At 41.4% G+C, this 20,113-nt stretch overlaps 1 protein-coding gene across 4 annotated transcripts in view; it reads right to left on the bottom strand.

Annotated features, from left to right (window-relative positions):
* The window catches only part of MPPED2 (metallophosphoesterase domain containing 2), a 175,490-nt gene that overhangs the window by 75,119 nt on the left and 80,258 nt on the right, over nt 1-20,113 (bottom strand). For all 4 annotated transcript variants that reach the window (XR_002081917.2, XM_019456593.2, XM_019456596.2 and 1 more), the window contains exon 4: nt 12,936-13,161. Coding sequence is in view for 3 of the 4 variants with exons in the window: in XM_019456593.2 (XP_019312138.1) it covers nt 12,936-13,161 (226 nt within the window). In the remaining variant the exon portion in view is untranslated. The remainder of the gene's footprint in view (nt 1-12,935; nt 13,162-20,113) is intronic.

The following is a 20,113-nucleotide window of genomic DNA, read 5'->3' as shown; positions in this document are numbered from 1 at the left end:
GTAGGTTCCACCTTCACTTTCTTTGGGGATCTGATTTAAAAGAGGAAACAAAATTTCTTTGCAAATGATGCAAGAATCATGGTGCTTTCAGGGAATCTTCCCACCAACCCACAGCACTAGTTGATCAGGACAGACGCTTTTCCACTTGTCCATCTTTTGCAATGGCCTGACACACAGGTGTCTGTGAAATGTGTGCATACATGCAGGCCCACAAGTATACAAGAACCATATTCACAACAGCATAAAGTCAGAATAATAGAGTCGATTTCCAAATTACCCCTAGACACACATTTTACAACTAGACAATGGGGCCTTTTTTCCTGACTGTAAAAATAAAACTTCCTCACTCTAAGAATATACAAAATCCCAGGAAAGTAGAGTGAAAGGAAAAAGGAAAAAAAAAAAAAAAAAAGGAACACTCATAAAAGAAAAATCGCTGTGATATTTGTGGTATATTACCTCTCAGTTTTCATTTTCTCTATATATTTATATACATTCTCTATAATGTTATGATCCTTCTGTATATTTTTGGTGGGGATATGGGCTTTTGAAACGCTTAGTGCTAAGCATAAGAAGAAAAACATACCATTGCTCTCTGACGACTGGTGCTAATTCCTGAATGACTAAAACCAGGTGAATGTATGAATTTTTACTGGAATTGTAAAATCTTCATCGACTTGAGATCTGATAAGCTGAAGGCAGTTTACACACCTTGAGAAACAATCTTTAGGAATTGGGATGTGCACTTTTTGCATGATTTCTCTCCTTAATGGTTTTCTGCAGCAACTATTTTCCCTTCATCTTATTTTTTTTTATTTTTTGTTTTTTTGGAGACCAAGCTTTTTTGGTCTCATTTAGAAGAGTATGTGAGTCAATGGACAAAGAGAATGGATTTTCTGTGGCATATTTGTATCCTCTTTTATCAATAATCCAATTGTTCTGCTCACTGCAACAATCAGCAAAGTTAAAACGCATTTATAATGAAAATCATAAATATCAACAATTACAACATCTCAGAACTGACTTTAGAGCACAGTTAGGCCTGTGGTTTATGGGCAAGGCAAACTTCAAAATTTCCAAAGAAGTGATTGTGTTTCTCTCTGGCTTTTCAGGAGACTTGGAACTCTCCAGAAGGTAATTCTTATAGCAAATAAATTAAAAAACCAAAACCTTCCTTAGTACCAGACTTTCCCTTTAATTGTAATCCTGAACAGCACATACAATGTATTTGAATGTGGGAAGGCACTCAATACCCTGAAAATTCCCTTGCCTTTCACCGGCCAGTCTCCGAAGATGCCATACAGGCCACACAGAATTCGCCTCTGGTAAGAGCTGTCTAAAAGCACAAACGTCAGGGCCAGTATTATACACACACTTATGTTTTCCATTCTCCTACTCATTCTGCTGGACCTACAGGTAAATACTTGTCCTTACAAAATCGTATCTTTTTCAGGGAGAGGCTGAATCTGGGTTAAGAAAAGGAAGTTCTTTGCGGTTGCATCTGAAAAAACTGGAAGGATTAAGGAATGTTTAGTAACAGAGGCATCATAAGAATACCCTAAAATCCTCATTCTCAAATGCTTCCTACGAGTTCATTTATTTAAATAATATGAAAGCAGACCCCACAAACTGAGTCTCTTGAACAAATTTACTTTCTACAATTTTTTGTTTTGACGTGACACCGAAGGAAAAGAAGAGAGCAGGAAAGTGGCTAATAACAAGCCAACAGCGTGTTTCCAACTAGTTTTGCCACCAACAATTTCTTTTTTTAATTAAAAAAATTTTTTAATGTTTATTTTTGAGAGAGAGCGAGCGTGAGTGCATATGCTCAGGGATGGGGCAGAGAGGGGACATAGAATCTGAAGCAGGTTCCAGGCTCTGAGCTGTCAGCACAGAGCCCAACACGGGGCTTGGACTCAGGAACTGTGAGATCATGACCAGAGCCAAAGTCAGACACTTAACCAAACTGAGCCACCCAGGTGCCCCATCAACAATTTCTGATTAGGTTTTAGTCTAGCAACTCTTATTCTGTAAAGATCAAAGCAAGAAAGTTTTTTTTCTATTGATACCTGATTTACAGTAAAAATAGAGACCCCCAACTATGGCCAGTGACATGGGGTTGGACTTTTAAATCATTAAGACAATAAAGAGTTTTTTCCTAGTTTCTGTCTTTAGTAGTCCTCTTTCTAGAACCATGGTACTCCAAGCTACTTTCCATTGATCGTGAAGTCTCCTATGGCCTGGAAAGTCAGTACATCTTAGTGGATCCTGTATTATGATTGAGATGTCCCACAATTTCAATACATCTGTAGCTTACAATGTAGGGAGAAAAATCCGTAATCTATAGTTATTAAGCCAGGCAGGCATCGGAGGCACTTAGTTTTATAAACAATCATTCTGTACATAATATGTAAGAGAAGTGCCTAACCAGTTTTAGGAAAGAAGGGAAAGTCAGGCTGTCAACTCTGACTTTTTTCTTCCTTTATAAACGGCATTGGTTTTATTTAGCCTTCAATGTTTATTTACTATAGACTCACATGAAATGTTAGCATTACTTTTTTAGGGGGAGCAGGGGGGATGGGATCTATTCTAAACCCACCACACCAGACATCAGAACTGAACGTATGTAAATTACCCAATAATATCACCAGCACCTTCATATGCTGTCTTAGAAAATTTTATCTTGGGAAGAATCTTACTCCGGCTGGTTCTTAACTACTTCCTCCAATTTGTCTTTATGTGCAAGGTGCTTCTCTTTGTTGCCTTTTCATTTTTGGCAGCGAATTTCATACTTGGATGTTATTAGTTGTAGTAACTGCATTTATACTTTACCCAAGCTAATCTTTCCTTATGTTTGAGCAAAACCGCCTTTCTATATCCTTTCCTGGATTAATGCAGATTTGTAACTCATCTTTTCTACTTTCTACAGAATGCACACGCATTCTGAGAACCCAGAGGCTTTCAAATTTGCCATTAGCTTCCTGTTTAAGCAGCCCTCATGGAACATTCCACATTCAATTTATAGTCCCCATCCAAGATTACCTTTATTTTTCCTGGGTGAAAATGCACTACCAAGCATTACTCATACATTTCAAATGATACTTCATGTAAGTGACCTTAAAAATGCCACATATGTCTTCATTTATCAGACATCTATTCAGTCTTCCATGTCTTTTGACCAAATGCAGCCAATATATGGGGTTCCTTTCCTAAATGGTTTCCACTACTCCAGATCACAAGCAACTTGCTGTGCACAACTGCACAATATTTGCTTTTAAAATTCTCTTTCTCTCTTTCCCACACACACAAACAAGGGGAATCATTTTCCTAGACTAAGTTTCCTCTTCATTTCTGCCCCCTTTCCTCTGATATACCAGCATAAAAGAGAAAACAAAACAGAACAAACACAAAACAAACAAACCAAAAACCAAATAAACAAACATAGCAGCCATTGTGAAACTACACAATTGTTACCTTTCACAGAAGAAGATAATAGTTACTGAGTGCCAAGAACTTAACCTACATGATCACATTTGAATCCCATAAAAATATATAGAGTAGTGAAAAGAATAAAGGCTTTGGGGTTGATGTCCAGTTCTGCTACTTAGGAAATGAGTGTCCCTGGGTGAGTTAACTTCTCTAACCTTCAATTTTATAATCTCCCAAAAGGGGGTAATTTTATTTTCTTTATATGGTTGGTGTGACACTTAAAAACAATGTTATAGAAGATGCCTGTACGTGAGTGACGCTTCTTAAGTAGTAGTTATTACTATTTGCATACCCAATGGAAACTATATAGTTTCATAGGTGAAACTATGGCTCAGGGAGATGAAATAACTTGCTTAACAAAGCAAATGATTCCTAAATGATAAAACTGAGACTCGAGTTCACTGGGGATAGCTGTTTCTAAAGGCCAAACCTATGGCCTCTATTCGTCACTGCTTCTCCCTTCAGAAGGGATAACAGGCGTGCAGGTGTTTATGCTATGTCCTGCCTAGGGCTCAGACATTTCAGGGTACATTTTCCTGCTGGGGACGCCCTGCAAGAAGTTTGTTAACCTGAGGAATGGATGGTTTAAGGGAAAAGAGAATCAGCAAGAAGTGCTCAGCCCAGTTTCAAACAAAGCCTTCACTGTCAGAGGGCTGTCCCTGGGCACAACATGGTTTGGCCTGTCCCCTGTAAGCTCCCACGGGCTTATAGGTGAATCATTAGGAGGTGCGTGACATTGTGCCTTGACTGCTTCTCACTGAGCAGCGTAGAAGGTCAGAGGGCTTCTCCCCTGTGGAGCACAGAACACAGCATGGCTTTGATTATCACGCCTCTATTGGGAAACAACTTTGGCAGCATGCAGACTCCTTGGAAGGGCAAAAAGGAAGGAAGTCTGGGCGGATGTGGAACCTGGCCAAAGGGGAGCACTTAGTGGAAGTGGCAACTTCTGAACTGTGCACTCCAAAGCTCATTTCACCTTCTTCACTGACCATCTGGAGGATTAAATGAACCTGGGTAGTTACCTGGACTTATTAGTGAACACATCGGCTCTATAGGGTAGAAGGGCACCGTGGACGGCAGGGCAGCAGCGGTGACTGGAACCAGGCAAATTTGGGTCAAGACTGTCTACGGGACCCCAGTGCACTCACTCTCTGGTACTACCTGGAGAAATTCACATTACACTTAACAGTTCAGAGTATAAAATCAGAAATCCATGTTGGTAAAAGAGCTTAAAAATAAATGATATAGAATCCGCATGACTAATTCGACTCTAAAAATTCAACCATTGGGAATTTGACCATTAAGAAAAGAGAATACCACATATCTGATAACTGGTTTCTGATGTCCAAAGACCTCTCTAAGTACCCAGCTGGTCTAGCTTCTTACCAAATTCATGCTTTACACTGACTACTTTTACTACAGCTTGAAGACACAGTCTCCAAATCTAACAGAAACTTCTGTAGTTGCTCTTAGCACAGAGATAAGGCATCTGAACGTAAAGAAACTGACGGGAATCTCAAAATATTGTCGGAGACTTCCTTTGAAAATTCTCATTGACTTCATGTTAAGTTTGTCCAACTACTCCCATCCCCCAACTTTTTATTGAACCATGCTCACCCGGAGAGATGTTATACTCTCTGTATTTACGAATGTTCAGGATGGACCTAGAATGTTCACAAGGCTCACAAACATAGTTTAGTGCTTCGTTTGGTTCTATTTTGCTCTGCCATCTCTAAGTCCTCCTTGTAAATTCATGGCCAGGCTTGATCTCATATTGGAAATATCCTTTCCTGTGCAACTCATGACTCATCTGTGTAGACCTTCAGTCCATCCGCCACAGACACAGCTCTATCACCACCACTACCACCCTCATTCATTCATTCATTCATTCAGCTGATACGGGCACACCATCCACCATGTGCCAGGCACTGGCCTAGCCTGGGGTATGCAGAGAACAAAGCTGACAGGGTCCCTGCCCTCACAGAGCTTAGAGCCACTGTATAATCTCCTTCCATCCACCAGCACCAACTATGGGTTAAAAAGGAGCCTGTTAGTGTAACATGAGAAAATGAAAGAACGTCCAGCGGCCAGCCGGCTGGGTCTCAGTGTTAAGGGCCAGGTCTTCCCTGGAGCATGGTGTGTGGACCCATGCCAGGCCTGACGTCAGCGGGGCACCTGCCAGCACTTCCTTCTTGGTGCATATGTCCAGGACCTGCTGTCTTTCTCAGCTGTGACCTGGTGCCTTGGATGGAAAACACCAGAGACATCCAATACATGCCCCTGCTGATGTGTGTGCAAAGGAATCATAAGTTGTCTCTATGGAGCAAGAGGACAAGAAGGAGGTGATCCACGTCTTCTGGCACACTGAGACACAGATTATTCACAGAAAACTTTAGGCTCTGGAGGATATCATGAAAAAAACAAAACAAAACAAAACAAAAACAACCTGATCATTTCTTTGTTCTCTCAATATCCCTATTTTCCCCCTATGAGTACCTTACCTGGAATCCTAAGAGCTCCTGACAAGTACAGGCGTGGATTTCTGTGTGCCTCTTTTGCAACTAGACAGAAACAGCTAGGGACGCCTGGATGGCTCAGTCGGTTGAGCGTCCGACTTCAGCTCAGGTCATGATCTCATGGTTCATGGGTTAGAGCCCTGCATCGGGCTCTGTGCTGACAGCTCAGAGCCCAGAGCCTGCTTCGGATGCTGTGTCTCTCTCTCTCTCTCTCTCTGTCCTCCCCTGCTCGCACTCTGTCTCTGTCTCTCTCAAAAATAAAATAAACATTAAAAAAAAAAAAAAGAGCTAAGTCTTCCAAGTGGCTCTTTCCTGAATTGCCTCAGGTCAAGGAGCAGGACATGTGGTTACTAAGGTATCTTGGTTTAGTATACACAGCTCAGCACAGGAGTGCTGGACTCCAGTCCTTGTGCCCCCAGAACTCACCTTGTCTGTCAAAAACGTTATCTTGGCCGCCTCAGTCAAAGGAGGCAATACTGAGCAGCACCAGACGTATGGGCACTTGGAAATGCTGGCTATTATTAATTACTATTATTAACACGACTCTGCCTATTTCAACTACTTAAAATTATTTTTTTAACTTAAATTTTAATTATTTCGGATCGTTGGGAAGCCCAAATGAGACAATGTAGGTGACAATGCTCGGAGTGAAATAACCATTTCAATGTAAGTTTATTTATTACTCTTGTTTGCTAATTGAAGTTGTCTCTCAGGATGTACAAGCAAAAATTCAATTTATGCCAATAGCTGATACTAAGCGTAACTGAATGCACATGAACACTTCCATACACCCCTCCACATTCTACACAATCACCACCAATACATCAGATGAAGGCACCAGGGCGGGCTTCAAGGGTTTGGATGGAGCGGGGAGGGGGATAGGGGTGGGGAGGAGGTATGAGCGGATCTAACATCAGAAGCTCTACACAACCAGGCTTTGGAAATGGTATTTACTGCTATGGCCATGAATGGGAGGTAGAAAGCAAAGTGATCAGTTTTGCTTTCTCCTTTTTCAAATAAACAGGGCAGTTGTTAAACCAGAAGTGAATCTGATCCCGTGCGGCTTTAAGAGCAGTCAGCTGCATTCTGGAACAGGCAAAAATGTAAACAGAGCCTGTAACTCTAGATCAGGGCAGAACACCCATTGGTTTCATATGGGAGAGTCTGCGGGCTCTGTGCCAAGAAAAATGAAATGTTAGCCTGGGCCTTTAAACAGAGTCATGTAAAAGCAGAGTGCATATTTGTTTAACACACACACAGGCCTTTTTCCATGCCAATACCTTTCTGAACCCTCCTGAATCAAAGCTGGAGTCCCTGAGATGATGGTAGGAACCAAGATTGTTGGTATAGTCCTGTTCTTTAGCGTGAAAAGACTTTCCTGCTGAACGTGGAGTGTTTCTTTCTTTTCTTCCTTTTTTTTTTTTTTTTTGGCCCAAGTTAATTACAAAGTATGACTGTGAAAATAAAATAAATGAGCCCATTCCACCCATCCCCATATCTGAATTCTATCATATGAGTTGCCAATTGGTTTCCTAATCCTCTCACTCAGTATCTGCTGTTAATTTGTTCGCTATTTCAAGAACTTGAAGACTGTCAGCAAAATACATGATGCATTACAAAACTTATAATTGGAAATAAAAACATCTGAAGCTTCTCTGACAGGGTAAACATAAAGTACTATTGCACTGATCAGAACAAGGAAACGTGAGCAACCTTGTAGCTATTTCTGTGCAAACACAATTATAAATGCTGCAGAGAGTGGAATCAACACTTAACTCCCACTTTTAAAAATGCTGAGAAAATTACATCTAAATGAATGAATGAATGAACTCAACATGTTTGTGATCCGAAATGAGGGGAAGGGAGGAGGGAAAAAAAAAATCCCACTCAGGCTTCCTTTGCAGATGCAACTCAATGGGCTTTCTCTTGGTACTGTAGCCATTTTAGAATTACACTGTCTAGGCCCCATCTAATTTTCCTGCTGGAGAAGTTAAGGCACTTCCTCCACAGTTACTAAATCTGACAAATTACACCTGGGTGTACTCTAACATGAAAAAGTGCGTTCTTTGTTCCTGACCCCTTGGTCAGCATAGAGATCAAATTCCTGGACATTGGGAAGCCCTGCTCATATTCATTAAAAGCCACGGGAGACCAGCCCTGCATTTCTGTTCAAGGGAGGAACAAGGTGAAGCCACTGCTGAACAATACAACTGCTCTGCTCGGGTCGGAGCAATATGGACTTTTTACTTTTGGCAGCTTGGCTCTGGATCAATTAGTACCTGGATTTTTTCTACACAGCATCTTAGTATCAAAAGAGCAATTGAAACCCCTCCCATGCCTCCCCTCCCCCTCACCCCCCCCCCACCAGCGACAAAAAAAAAAAAAAAGGAAGGGGCTGGTCCCACAAATGAGTTTACTGAAACCTACTTGTGCTAAGATGCTGGCTCTAGATACAATAACCAAAAATACAAAGATGATTTCAAAATTCTACCTCCCCTCTACCCTGGCCAGACCACAGATTAAAATATCATCTCCTCTTTCAAACCATACTCAGCCTTTGGAAAAGACAGAACTGAGAGTGATCACAAAGAGGAAATCAGGAACCATTGTGGTGGCAGAGAAGCAATGCGATGGATATGAGAAATCCACAAGCTTTCCCATCATGGGACTAAAGTCCTGTCTGGCAACACAAGACCCTCTTCTCCTCCCGCAAAGAATGAGAGAAAAGCAATACAGGAGACGTTAAGAAAAGCTGTGACTGAACTGTTACTCCCAAGGAAGGTAATACATCATGGCTGATTCCTTTCTTCAAGATTCGTAGAAGAACAAGATGGTGAAGGAATACACACAGAAACCACAAAATCTTCCATGAGGTCTCATGAGGCAAGCCTGAAACCAGTCAGCTCTTGACCTCCTTCCAAGGGATCACCTCTCTTCCAGGACAAGGTAGCCCACTTACACCTTCTTCAGTATAGGAAGGCCACTGAATTTTCCCAGACCCATCTAACCACATCCAGATCCTCTCCCTTGGGGATCTGAGAAGTACCATGGCGCACTCCTATTGCAAACACATATGAATCCTTTAAAGTGTTGTAAATTAGTCTCCACGTACAAATTCCTGCTAAATTGTAAATTTAAAGACATTGCTTTAATTCTCCCTCTTTAGGAAGCTTTCAACTGTGCTACAAGTTAAAACACTGTAATTAATGTGGACTGATATTTCTTTTCTGTACTGAACACGAGTCACAATCCACATTTTTTAAATATGTGAGTTGTCTTCTATCTTCCCGGTTGGATGGCAATCACCTTTGAGAAACCGGTGACAGAATGGAAATCCTTGGGATCACGGATGTTATTTTGATTGTTTTGAAATTGAGACCACTAGTCATATCAAAATTCATTGGAAATCAACCATGGAAATCAAACTTAAACCACTTTATGTTATTTTGGGGTTGGAATAACTAATGGGTACTAAGCAGACATTCACCTACTAGTGAATCTCAGGGATGGAAAATCCTAACTTCTGAAGGAAGAAAAGTGGTAGCTCTGGTATAAATCCCCCTAAACTTTGCTTCCACTCACATTCTTTATTTTTAATGTTTATTTATTCTTTATTTTTTTTTGGGGGGGGAGGAACATAGAGAGGGAGACAGAGTGATCCAAAGCAGGCTCTGTGCTGACAGCAGAGAGCCCAATGTAGGGCTTGAACTCATGAACCATGAGATCATGACCTGGGCCAAAGTCAGACACTTAACTGACCGAGCCATCCAGGCGCCCCTGTAAGTCAAATTCTTAATAGTGAAAGAGGTTAAAAAGTGTACAAGATATTAAAATAATCAAGCATTCCTGAAAATATGGATACTCTTTGAAAATTCTAACTTTGGTGACCATTTAAGGGAGTGGTGCCTGAGAGAAAACAGGGCAGACCTTGTTGGCCCTGTTTTACAAAACCAGACGTTCAGTGATTTGCCTAGTGCCACTCAATCAGCAGAGGCTGACCTAACGCTAGAACCCACCCCATCTGACTCCTGGTGTAACAATCTTCATATGACGATGGACAAAAGTATGAAGTAAACTTGAAAGACCAGCCCCCCTATGAGTACTAGCTCACATTTATTAAGTGCTTACTCTATGCCAGGAAATCTTTAGGTGCTGTGGGTGCACTATTAACTCACTGATCCTCACAGCAACTGTATGAAAGAAGTAATGCTGACATCTCCCACTTTAAAGATGAGAAAACAGGGGCACAGAGATGTTCAGAAATTCACCTAGGGTGCCAGGGCTGAATAAGTGATAGAACTAGGAATATCTGTGTTTTCGGCACAGAAAGGCCAATGCAGGGATTCCTAAATCAGTGTCCAGATTATCAGCACTCCTGCGAATATTAATTTTAACAAAATACCTTCACAGTGGGATCCAAATGACTGACAGCTCCAAAATACATATTGAAAATGAAATTTGCTTTTCATCAACCTCTGTATTCTTAGTTACAAGTCAAAGTACCAGCAATTCCTATGGGTGACACATATCTCCCTCATTGCAAGGAAATGCTAGGCAGGTGATAGATTAAACTTTCTGGAAATCCCAACAAATTATGTATAAAGACAACTCCAGGATAACATTTCAGAGGGCTCATCCTGCCTATTTTCTTGATTAACTACCCTCTCCAATATTAAAATAAACAATTTTTGAATGACACCAATTCAGCTCAGATACAAACGTCTGAAGTTTGTACCATCAGAAAAGGATTATGCCTCCATCATATCACAGATTTGAGTTACTATGTGGGTTTTTTTTGTTTGTTTGTTTGTTTGTTTTATTTTGTTTTGCTTTTCCTTGAGATGCTGCAAGATCTGCCTGTGGATCCAAAGTCACTCCCTCGTTCATCACAGCCGTCAACTGGGTTAGCTAAACCCTATCCTCAACAGAACTGCATCTGTTCAGATAATGGAGTTTGTTTGTTATATCATCATTCCAAGGAACTATCAATCCGGAGATCTCTGAAAGTCCGGCTTGTTCGGGAACGGCCTTCCACGTTCTGTGCCTTCGAAAATTTTTCAAAAATTATCTTCAGGTGCTAAAAAACTGAGCTTAACTCCATGTAGTGCTTCTCTGTCAATCAAAGGTCATTCCTCAACTACTGCATAGTCATTAGGACGTGAGCTGTGAGGCTGGAAAAGCTCCCTCTCCTGCCCTTTGCTCAGAAATGCTACTATGGACACCTATGTTACCTGAGACCAGTTTTCAGATTACCGTAGTTTGATAGGACCAATTTCTACGGTTTGTTCTCCTGCCCTTTACCACCTTCTCATGTATAACAAACATTAACTGATATACACTAATACAGCTGGATATAACCACTGCAGTGGCCACACCACCACCACCACCTCAGTCACACCATGCACCCCACAGTCAGACTCAAAATTAGGAAGCTACCACTAACTATCTGTGTGATCCCTGCGCGGTTACTCAACCTTTCTGTGCCTGAGTTTTTTTCCCCTGCCAAATGAGAATCACAACAGCGTCCATTTCTTAAAGGCATTTAGAAGAAAAGGATATAAAAGACAAAAAAGGACTTAGAACAATGCCTGCCATGTAGCAAGGACTCAAGTAAGAGTTCACCATCATTGCCAGGTGGATTTTAAAATAAAATATAGTTCCTGTGTTCACTCAACAGCCCTTCTGGATACCACCTAGTAAAGCTAAAGAAAAAAAAAATTGCCAACTATTGAGAATATATCTCAACTTTCTATTCTACAGAGAACGAACCAAACTGGCAAGTGAGATGGCCAAAGGGAAGTCACGCTGTTTGTCCTCTTGCAGTCTTAGCCGCAAATCCTAGGGCAGGGCTGGGATACTTCTCCAAGTTGGGTGGGTAAAGTTAGTTCTTCTGCTCTATATACATACGGAGCTCTCAAAAAGTAGATATATAAATAAATAAAAATCCAAGACTGCCCTGATGTTGATCTTCTAGTCTAACACTCCCATTTTCAAGATGAAGAAACTGGTTTGGAGGCTAAGTGACTTGTTCAAATTCACACAAATACTCAGTGGCAGAACCAAGGCCAGAAAATGATAATCATTATCCTTGGCAAATGACCAGGCATTCTTCCATATCCATTACAAACGCCACCTAATTTAATCCTCATAACCCTCTAAAGTAGGTACTATGTCCACTGTCTTGAGATGTAGAAATGGAGGCTCATCCTCCGTGAATTAACTTCTTCAAAACCACACAACTGACAAATGACGGAGACAAAATCAAAATGCCTCCTATCTGGCCCTAAAGAATATGCACCTGTTTCAACCTGTCTAGAGCTCAGTGCTGAGCATTCTAGTGCTGAGCTCTCAACCTGCAACTTCCAAACTGTCTGCACATCAGTCTCGTCTGGGAAGCTTTAAAAATACAAATTGCTGGGCTCTATCTCAGGAAAGAGAATCAGAGTCTCTGGGGGTATGGCTTCAAAATCCGTATTTCTTCCGAGTTGTTCAGGTGGTTCTGATGTGTAGCAAGATTTTAGAAACCCTAATCTAAGCAAGATATTTTATGAATGCGTCCAGTATGAAATGAGAGGGAAATGAGTTACCTAAGGCTGATGGAATGTTCAGAGTAGATGCATCTGCATGAAGAGTAACACAGTGACCTTCCCCCAAATCTTCCTGTGTCCCACAGACACACACGCAGCCTCAGTTGCATAAACATATACACACCTACCAAAGCCCCACTTCTACTGATCTTGCCTAAAGAAATCCGCACCACACTGAAAACAAGCGATACTCTTTCCAGCAGTGCCGGAATACGTGTCATGTTCGAACTGCAGCAATAAGGTTTCTTTCCGCTCTTATCCTTTGCATTGAAAGCACCTAAGTCTGCACCAGGATTTCTTAGCTAAAAAAACGAAGGGGAAGATTGTTCGAATGAGCACTTACCAAGGTGCCCCGTATATCCTGAATCCCTTCACTGTTACCTCCGAGTCTTGTAAGTAAATACTGTTTGTCAGGAGGGACTGAACGTTGTCAAAGTCCTCTGGTTTCAATTTGGACACAGAGGGGAAACGGTAGTAGTCCTGTTTAACAAGGTCTGCCATGAATTCTTTATCAAATGTCAGTTCATGATTCCCAGCAATCACTATTTTATATTCATATGGCAGGTTTCCTGAAATAAGAAAAAAGAGTACCAATTAGCACGTTCATTTCCCATCACGAAGTACAACAGCCGAGACTGGGTGATTAGCAGACAGTACACCCAAGTGAAATAGCTCACACATTCCTTTATATTTCCATGGGAACCAAAATTTATGACTACGCCTTTATGCTGGCAAAAAATGACAATAAACAGGAGACAGGAAGCTGCTAAGAAGCTTAAAAGCTACTAAGAAGACATTCAGCTTTCTTGTTCCATTTCCCTCTTCTCTGTGCTACAGATTCACTGTGATGAATGTATACTGTGACAAATCCGTACTTAATAATTATCCAGAGAAAAACACTTTAATCACAATCCTTAACAAAGGTCTGGACTTGGTTGGTCCTCAGAAAATAAGCCAACCAACTGTTCTTAACAGCTCAGATAACCGCTTGATTTGCAGGACATCCTTCAAAAGTGTATTTATAGTATATCATACAAAAGACATGACATAGGGAAGCATTCCACAATTTACATAAATGAAAGGAACTATGTAGTACAATTTCATATTGTCAGTTAAAGTTTACCTTTTGGCTTGTGAATAAAAAGAACATTAATAATGGCCCCCTGATTAGAAGGCTAACTTTCCTCCCATTGGGATGGGAGAAGAAACTGTAAAGCTTAACCCCCTTTTAATATTTATGGTATGGAAATGTGAGTTCTCGGTGTGTGCTTTTTATGCAAAAGTTTCCCGATCAAAATGAGATAATTCTGGGAAGAAGAATGAAAGCTATAAAGGAAAACCCAAACACCAGACTTCTGCATAGATTTATAATGTTTGAATAAAGTATAGATCATACATATTAATAACTCACCGTGATGCTGTAAGAACCAAAATCCAAAGGGAGATAGTGCCGGGCAGCTGTCCCCATCCTGAAATTAATGCCCTTTCTCTTCTTTGTCATTACCCATCCCTCAAGCCTCACTGCAGAGCTGCTGCTCATTTTATTTCATTTCATTCTATTTTAGGGGAGAAAAGGGTGGGGCAATGGTGCCTATAATTCCAGCTTCCTGAGACTCCTGGGTCCAATGCAAAATTAATGTTTCCTGCTATTCCAGGAAGAATGAAAGTTACCACTAGCAGGAAATTGGATACACTTGTTGTAAGAATTGGTCCTTACCAGCAAGCCAGAGTCAATGATTTAATTAATGAAGCTTAGTGGGGAAGAAAATTATATTTTGGGGGCGGAGGCAAGTTTTGCCATAGGTACATGGACTTCAGCAATGCAAACTGCAGAGACCACGCCATGAAGTCCGCAATCTCAGCAGCGCGCTGCAAACATATCTGCCAACATTGAAACGATTTTTAAGATCACCAGAATATGCTTTGTAATGCTGTTTTCTTTAGCTTTCGATGTTTAGGTTTCTATCAGTAATGAAACTGCATACATAGCACATGGTCTAATGGGGAAGCTTAACAGAGAGATGAAAGCAGTCAGAAAATAACACCGCAGAAAGCTGAAACCGCAAACATCGCGGCCAAGCGTCAATGGATATGCTTGACTACTAGCGCACGGTGCTACGTGCCATGCCTTTGGCCTCAGTTATGCACAAGGCTGTGCTGAAGAGCTCACAAAAAATAGGAAGCCTCTCTCAGGTGTATGTTTTTGCGCGTTTATAATGTGCACTAGCATAAGGCAATAAGGAGCTGTGACGTATGTTGCAAGCTACTTGGACAGAATGACGATATCCTGCACTTAAGATACAGTTGAAAGATGTATCAACAGGCCGTAAATCTCCAACACTGCTCACACTGGAAATCTGTGAGATGCCTCATGACTCTAACATCATGGCTCTGTGACCCCCTTTGGCCTGATACTGCACCCCCAGAATCACCTGTGCTCCCAAAGCCGGAATGGGCTGAAACATTCTCCTGGACAGTAATGGGTATCAAGGCAGGTCATACCTGCACGAATCTTTGAGCAACTCTATTTGTACAAGTCACGCTACAGCTGCCCAGTTCCCCTTTAATCTTTCATGATGATGGACTCACTGTAAACCTTTCTTTATGCACCACTGCCCTTGCACGAGGGCTTGGCTTCTTGCTTTTTCCAGTTTAAAGTTTTGGTTTGGGAATGGCATGGATGAGACTGAGAAGGCAAAAGAAGTCTATTTCCCCCTTCCAACCATTTATTTTAAGAAAGTAAAACCGCTGCAAAGTAAATCTTCCTCAGGAAGACAGTCCTCTTCGGTGTCTTTTACATCAAATTTTGGAGACTCAGCATAAAGAAGTAGCTATCAGAATGAACAGCCAAAGAAACAGTGATGATATTTACACACTGCCAACAAACTCATCTCTTTCTGAGAATTCAATAGTAGTTTCCAACTTCCATCCTCTGTTACCTATGTTATGAGATATACACCTGATATATGCCTGATATTTGCCTGACATATACCTGATACATGCCTGATATCTATCTATCTCTATCTCTATATTTATAGGTATATCTCTATAGATAGATATAGATATAGAGATAGAGATAGAGATAGAGATAGAGATAGAGATAGATAGCTGAACTGACCTTTCATCTATAATCTTCCGACCTTTATGTTTTATATGAAAAGTGTAACCAGGACAGCTGACAAATCTCCTGTTACTTGATGGTATTTAGGCTTTTTTTTCCCAAGGCTATATTAATATGGAAGGCTCTGCAGTCAAGCTCCAAACTTCTTGGTATTCAAATAGCATCATTGAAAAATTGTCAGACAAAGAGGTGCCTGCCTTTATCCATTTTATTCAGATCAGGCCATTGAAGTTGACCTGCCTGAATAAAAAAAACCAAGGCCATATACAGTTATTCTAACATGGAGAAATTCTTGCTTTGAATGACCTAACGAACTCTAAGCATTCATCTTTCCCAAGACATAGTATATGTTCTACTAGCGATATACGTGATTATTTTAAGTGGAATGGGGATGAACTTTTGACAAAATGTCAAGTAGGTTTTAAAAATGCATTCTGGAAAAATATAATGTAACAGTACAAGTAATGATACATGGCTTCATTTTTCGTTTCTACTTTTCATCTCTATTTTTATTTTTCTATTTTTACATATAAAATAAGAGGTGACTTAAAGAAAACTAAGCTAATCATAATACAGATAATTCACAAATATGGCAGAATGACGTCTATAGCAAGTAAATGAATACAAGAAAGCAAGAAAACAAAAATAAGCAGCCCTTGACACACAAATACAGACACACACACACACATACAATCCTAAACCATGCTTCTTCTTTGAGATGCTTCTTCATCTCCCATCTAAACTTTTGGAAAGAGGATTCCAGCTTGCAGCTGGTAGACCAAATACAGCCCACAGATGTATTACACTGGGCCCTCAATGCTTTTGTGTGTGTGTGTTTTTCTAACTGAACGTTTATTTTTTTTTAAATGTTTATTTATCTAGAGAGAAAGAGAGACAGAGAGCATGCGAGTGTGCACGAACAGGGGAGGGGCAGACAGAGAGGGAGAGAGAGAATCTCAAGCAGGCTCTGCACTATCAGCACAGAGCCTGATGTGGGGCTCGATCCCACAAACCATGAGATCGTGACCTGAGCCAAAGTTGGGAGTTGGATACTCAACAAACTGAGCCACCCAGGCACCCCTGAACTAACATTTAGAAGTCAAGATGTACCATGCAAAAAATTCTGATTTTCTAGCTACTTTTGGAAAATCAAAAGACCAGGAAATACAGACCTCCAGTTGGCCACGGACCTTCCCACTCCCTATGAATTCTCACACCTGGCCCACTCACCATGTTTGTGTTGCCTGATGGTCTCCTCTGTTATTAGAACCAGCAATTTAGAGATGTATGGTTACTCAGAATTTACCAAATGCAATCTGGCTTCTGTTTCTATTCTCTTCCCAAAGCTTCCCCAGAATGTCAATAAAAACTTACTAATAGCCAAAGCCAAGATATTTTCTCACTTCTCATCTCCACAGATCACACCACACTGCAGTGACATCCCTGTCCCTCAAAGTCTCTATTCTCTTGATAACAGCTGCTGCAGTCCCTGGTTCTCCTTCTCTTTCTTCGGTATCTCCTCTCTCCCTTCTCTTCTTCCTCAGCTCCCTTTGTCTCCCATCTTGTTTTCAGGGGACTCATTACACTCTCCCTCTTCACCGTTACTTCTATGTATATTATTTAGTATTTCCTTACTGTATGTCTCACATTTCTATCCTCTGTAGACCAGTTTCTCAACTATTACAGTTTAAACGGTGGAGGCAGCATGAGGTTAAGAGCAGGGACTCTGCTGAAGGCTTCACCACACATTGGCTGCATGGCCTTGGACAGAGTCCTTATGTTCTCTCAACTGTGTTAGCAAAATGAGGATAATAACTGTGCCCACTTCAAACCCTGTGTTTAAGATAAAGTGAGATAAACTTTCTAAAGCATATGCATGGTATGAAATAAGCAATCAGTGCATGTTAATTATTTTTCTTACTCCATTTTTATTTTTTAGTTTTGCTTTTTGCATGTGATTTGTCTGCCCCTCGACTGTGAAGTCCTTGATGGCATGGAACATGGCTTGGAGCTCCTTATTTGACCCAAAGTATCCGGTTCAATACCTTCCAAATGGAAACACACAGTATTTGCTGAATACGTGGAAGAATGAATGAACTTCTGTATGATTTGCCAGGAGCTTCCTTAGGAGAATTACAGGAACTGAGCTTATCATCTTGGGATATGACAAAGTTTAAACCACTGTCACACTGTCCTCCAGAGACACATGGTTACACAGAATTTACTCAGTTTAAGCCTCCTGAAGTGTCCTATTCTCTGCCCCCAAATTCAGTCTAGCCAAAAAATCTCCAACAAACCATTTTTAAACTGGACTTTCCTCACATCTAAATGGGGGAAATGATAATATCACCCCCAAGGTTTGGTGCACATTAAACAAGATACTGCATGTAAAGAACTGGTACAGTTTCTAACATGTCATGACTCAATAGATACAAGCTGTGATACAGTAATTATTACAATGATTACCCTTCCCAGTTGCCATCCAAGAAAATATTAGTTTATCCACAAATTGGATCACTCCCCGGTCACAAGGGCACAATGTCACTATTGCCAAGGAAAAGCATCTGAGATGGAAAGAGAACTTTGGTTTTCCAAAGGCAGAAGTTGGCATGGTCTAAGGTGTCCTTCAAGTTAACAAAAGTTATTATTAGAGTCATGAAGGCATCTGGATCTAGAGGGGATGGCGAGCGGACCTATGAGGCCTTCCACCTGCATGCAAGGCAAACCCAGCTGCTTCTGTCAAGATGAGGCTCACCCGGCAAAGTGTGCCCCTTGAACACACTGCTTCTCTCCTTCTGTATGATTTCTAATATTTACTGGTTCCCAAACACTCTGCCAGGATCAGTCTTGCATTCCCAAGCGAATAGTATAACCAGTGATTGGGACCATCTCTCAAGAGTGACTGTTCATCTGGAATATCCCTAATATCTTCATAGAATCAGCTGGGGGTACTCTTCTAGGAGTACAAAGAGGGGAACAGAATGACTAGAAAACTTTAGGATCTTCAGCTATGCGCATGTCTGATAATCCGCAACAACTTTAAAGCAGACACACAGCGAACCGTGCCAAAGTCAGCCTCCCTTCCTTACCAAACCTTGGACTTTTAATGTGTGACTTAAAGTGGCTCCCATGAATCCCAACACATGGACCCAGCAGGATCTTCAGAGCCCGCCTGACCTGGTGATTTGAGAGCTGTGTTTCCGTGAGCCTCCCTGCAGCTGGAGCAGGGTGATGAGGAGAGAGATCAGGGCACAAGGGAGAGACCTGCTCCCCCGCTCACCACAGCGGCCATGCTTGCCCTCGCTTTACAGTCTGGGGAAAGATTGCCTGTGAAGGGCTATCCCTGCTTTAAAAATAGTGAAGAGAAAGCCACTGGTTTATCCAATTCCATTTTACCCATGGAGAAACGGAGCGCCAGAGAGGTGCTGCCGCCTGCTAAGCAAAACCACAGGCCAAGATGGAGGCACCAGTGGGACAAGAATAGCACTTCTGCTTCCCGTGCTACTTTTCTTCCAGGTGATCCCGCATTTTTAAGTCTTAGGAAGTTTGGCTCAAGACCTACCCCTTACGTGAGTCCTCCTCATAGCATTCCTCCACATAGGGCGATCCTTTTCTCTAGCTCTACGCAGCTATGGCCCTTTCTGTTTGTATCACGAAATAAAACTGGCTGGGTCATGGATTTCTCCTCCAGGGGTCATGAAGCAGTTTCAGCTTCACACTGCAACGACACACATCCTGGCTCAATTAAGGCATTCCCCACATGCTACTGCAGCTGTGGGTGTAATTTCTTACCCACCAGCTCCCAGAAGAATTTGGGAGCCTACCCAAGGAAGGGAAGGTCATGGCCTTGGGAAGGAGAAGGGAACCAACTTTATGCAGGGTCATAGAATTTAAAAACGTGTTGGCTCTACTCTGAGAACTGAGATAAGACTTTGACAGAATACAAGTCCAAGGTAATAAATCCAAACACCTACGGAGACTGGAGAGGTAAAACAGAAATGTGACTTAGACTAGGTAGAAGTAAGGAGGGTGGTGAGGACCAGCACCCGTGTGTATCACCATTTAAAAATAAACATATAGCAGCACTGCTCTGGCTAAACAAGACTCCTTGCTAGCTTGCCCCTCCCGCCGCCACCAATAAAAGTTAATGTCCCTCAAAATTAAGTATTATACAACTGTGACCTAGTTTTCTGCCACAAATCACTATAAAATGTATTCCACTAAAAAACTTAAGTTCCAGTCAAATCAAAATCCAAAGTCAATTCCAGAATAGTCACTTCTCTTGGGAATCTGCCTGCCACCTGCTAGAAGACGGCCTCCCACCCCACGTTCTTCACTCCTTATGAAAGGCAAGTATGGAAAATAGGGGTAACCAAAATGGTTTTGGCTAATGCCAAAAA

This window comes from Panthera pardus, unplaced genomic scaffold (assembly GCF_024362965.1).
Source record: "Panthera pardus isolate Hobbes unplaced genomic scaffold, ASM2436296v1 HiC_scaffold_12, whole genome shotgun sequence".
Classification (NCBI taxonomy): domain Eukaryota; kingdom Metazoa; phylum Chordata; class Mammalia; order Carnivora; family Felidae; genus Panthera; species Panthera pardus.
The sequence above is the reverse complement of the archived record's forward strand: the minus strand, read 5'-3'. Positions and strand labels throughout refer to the sequence as shown.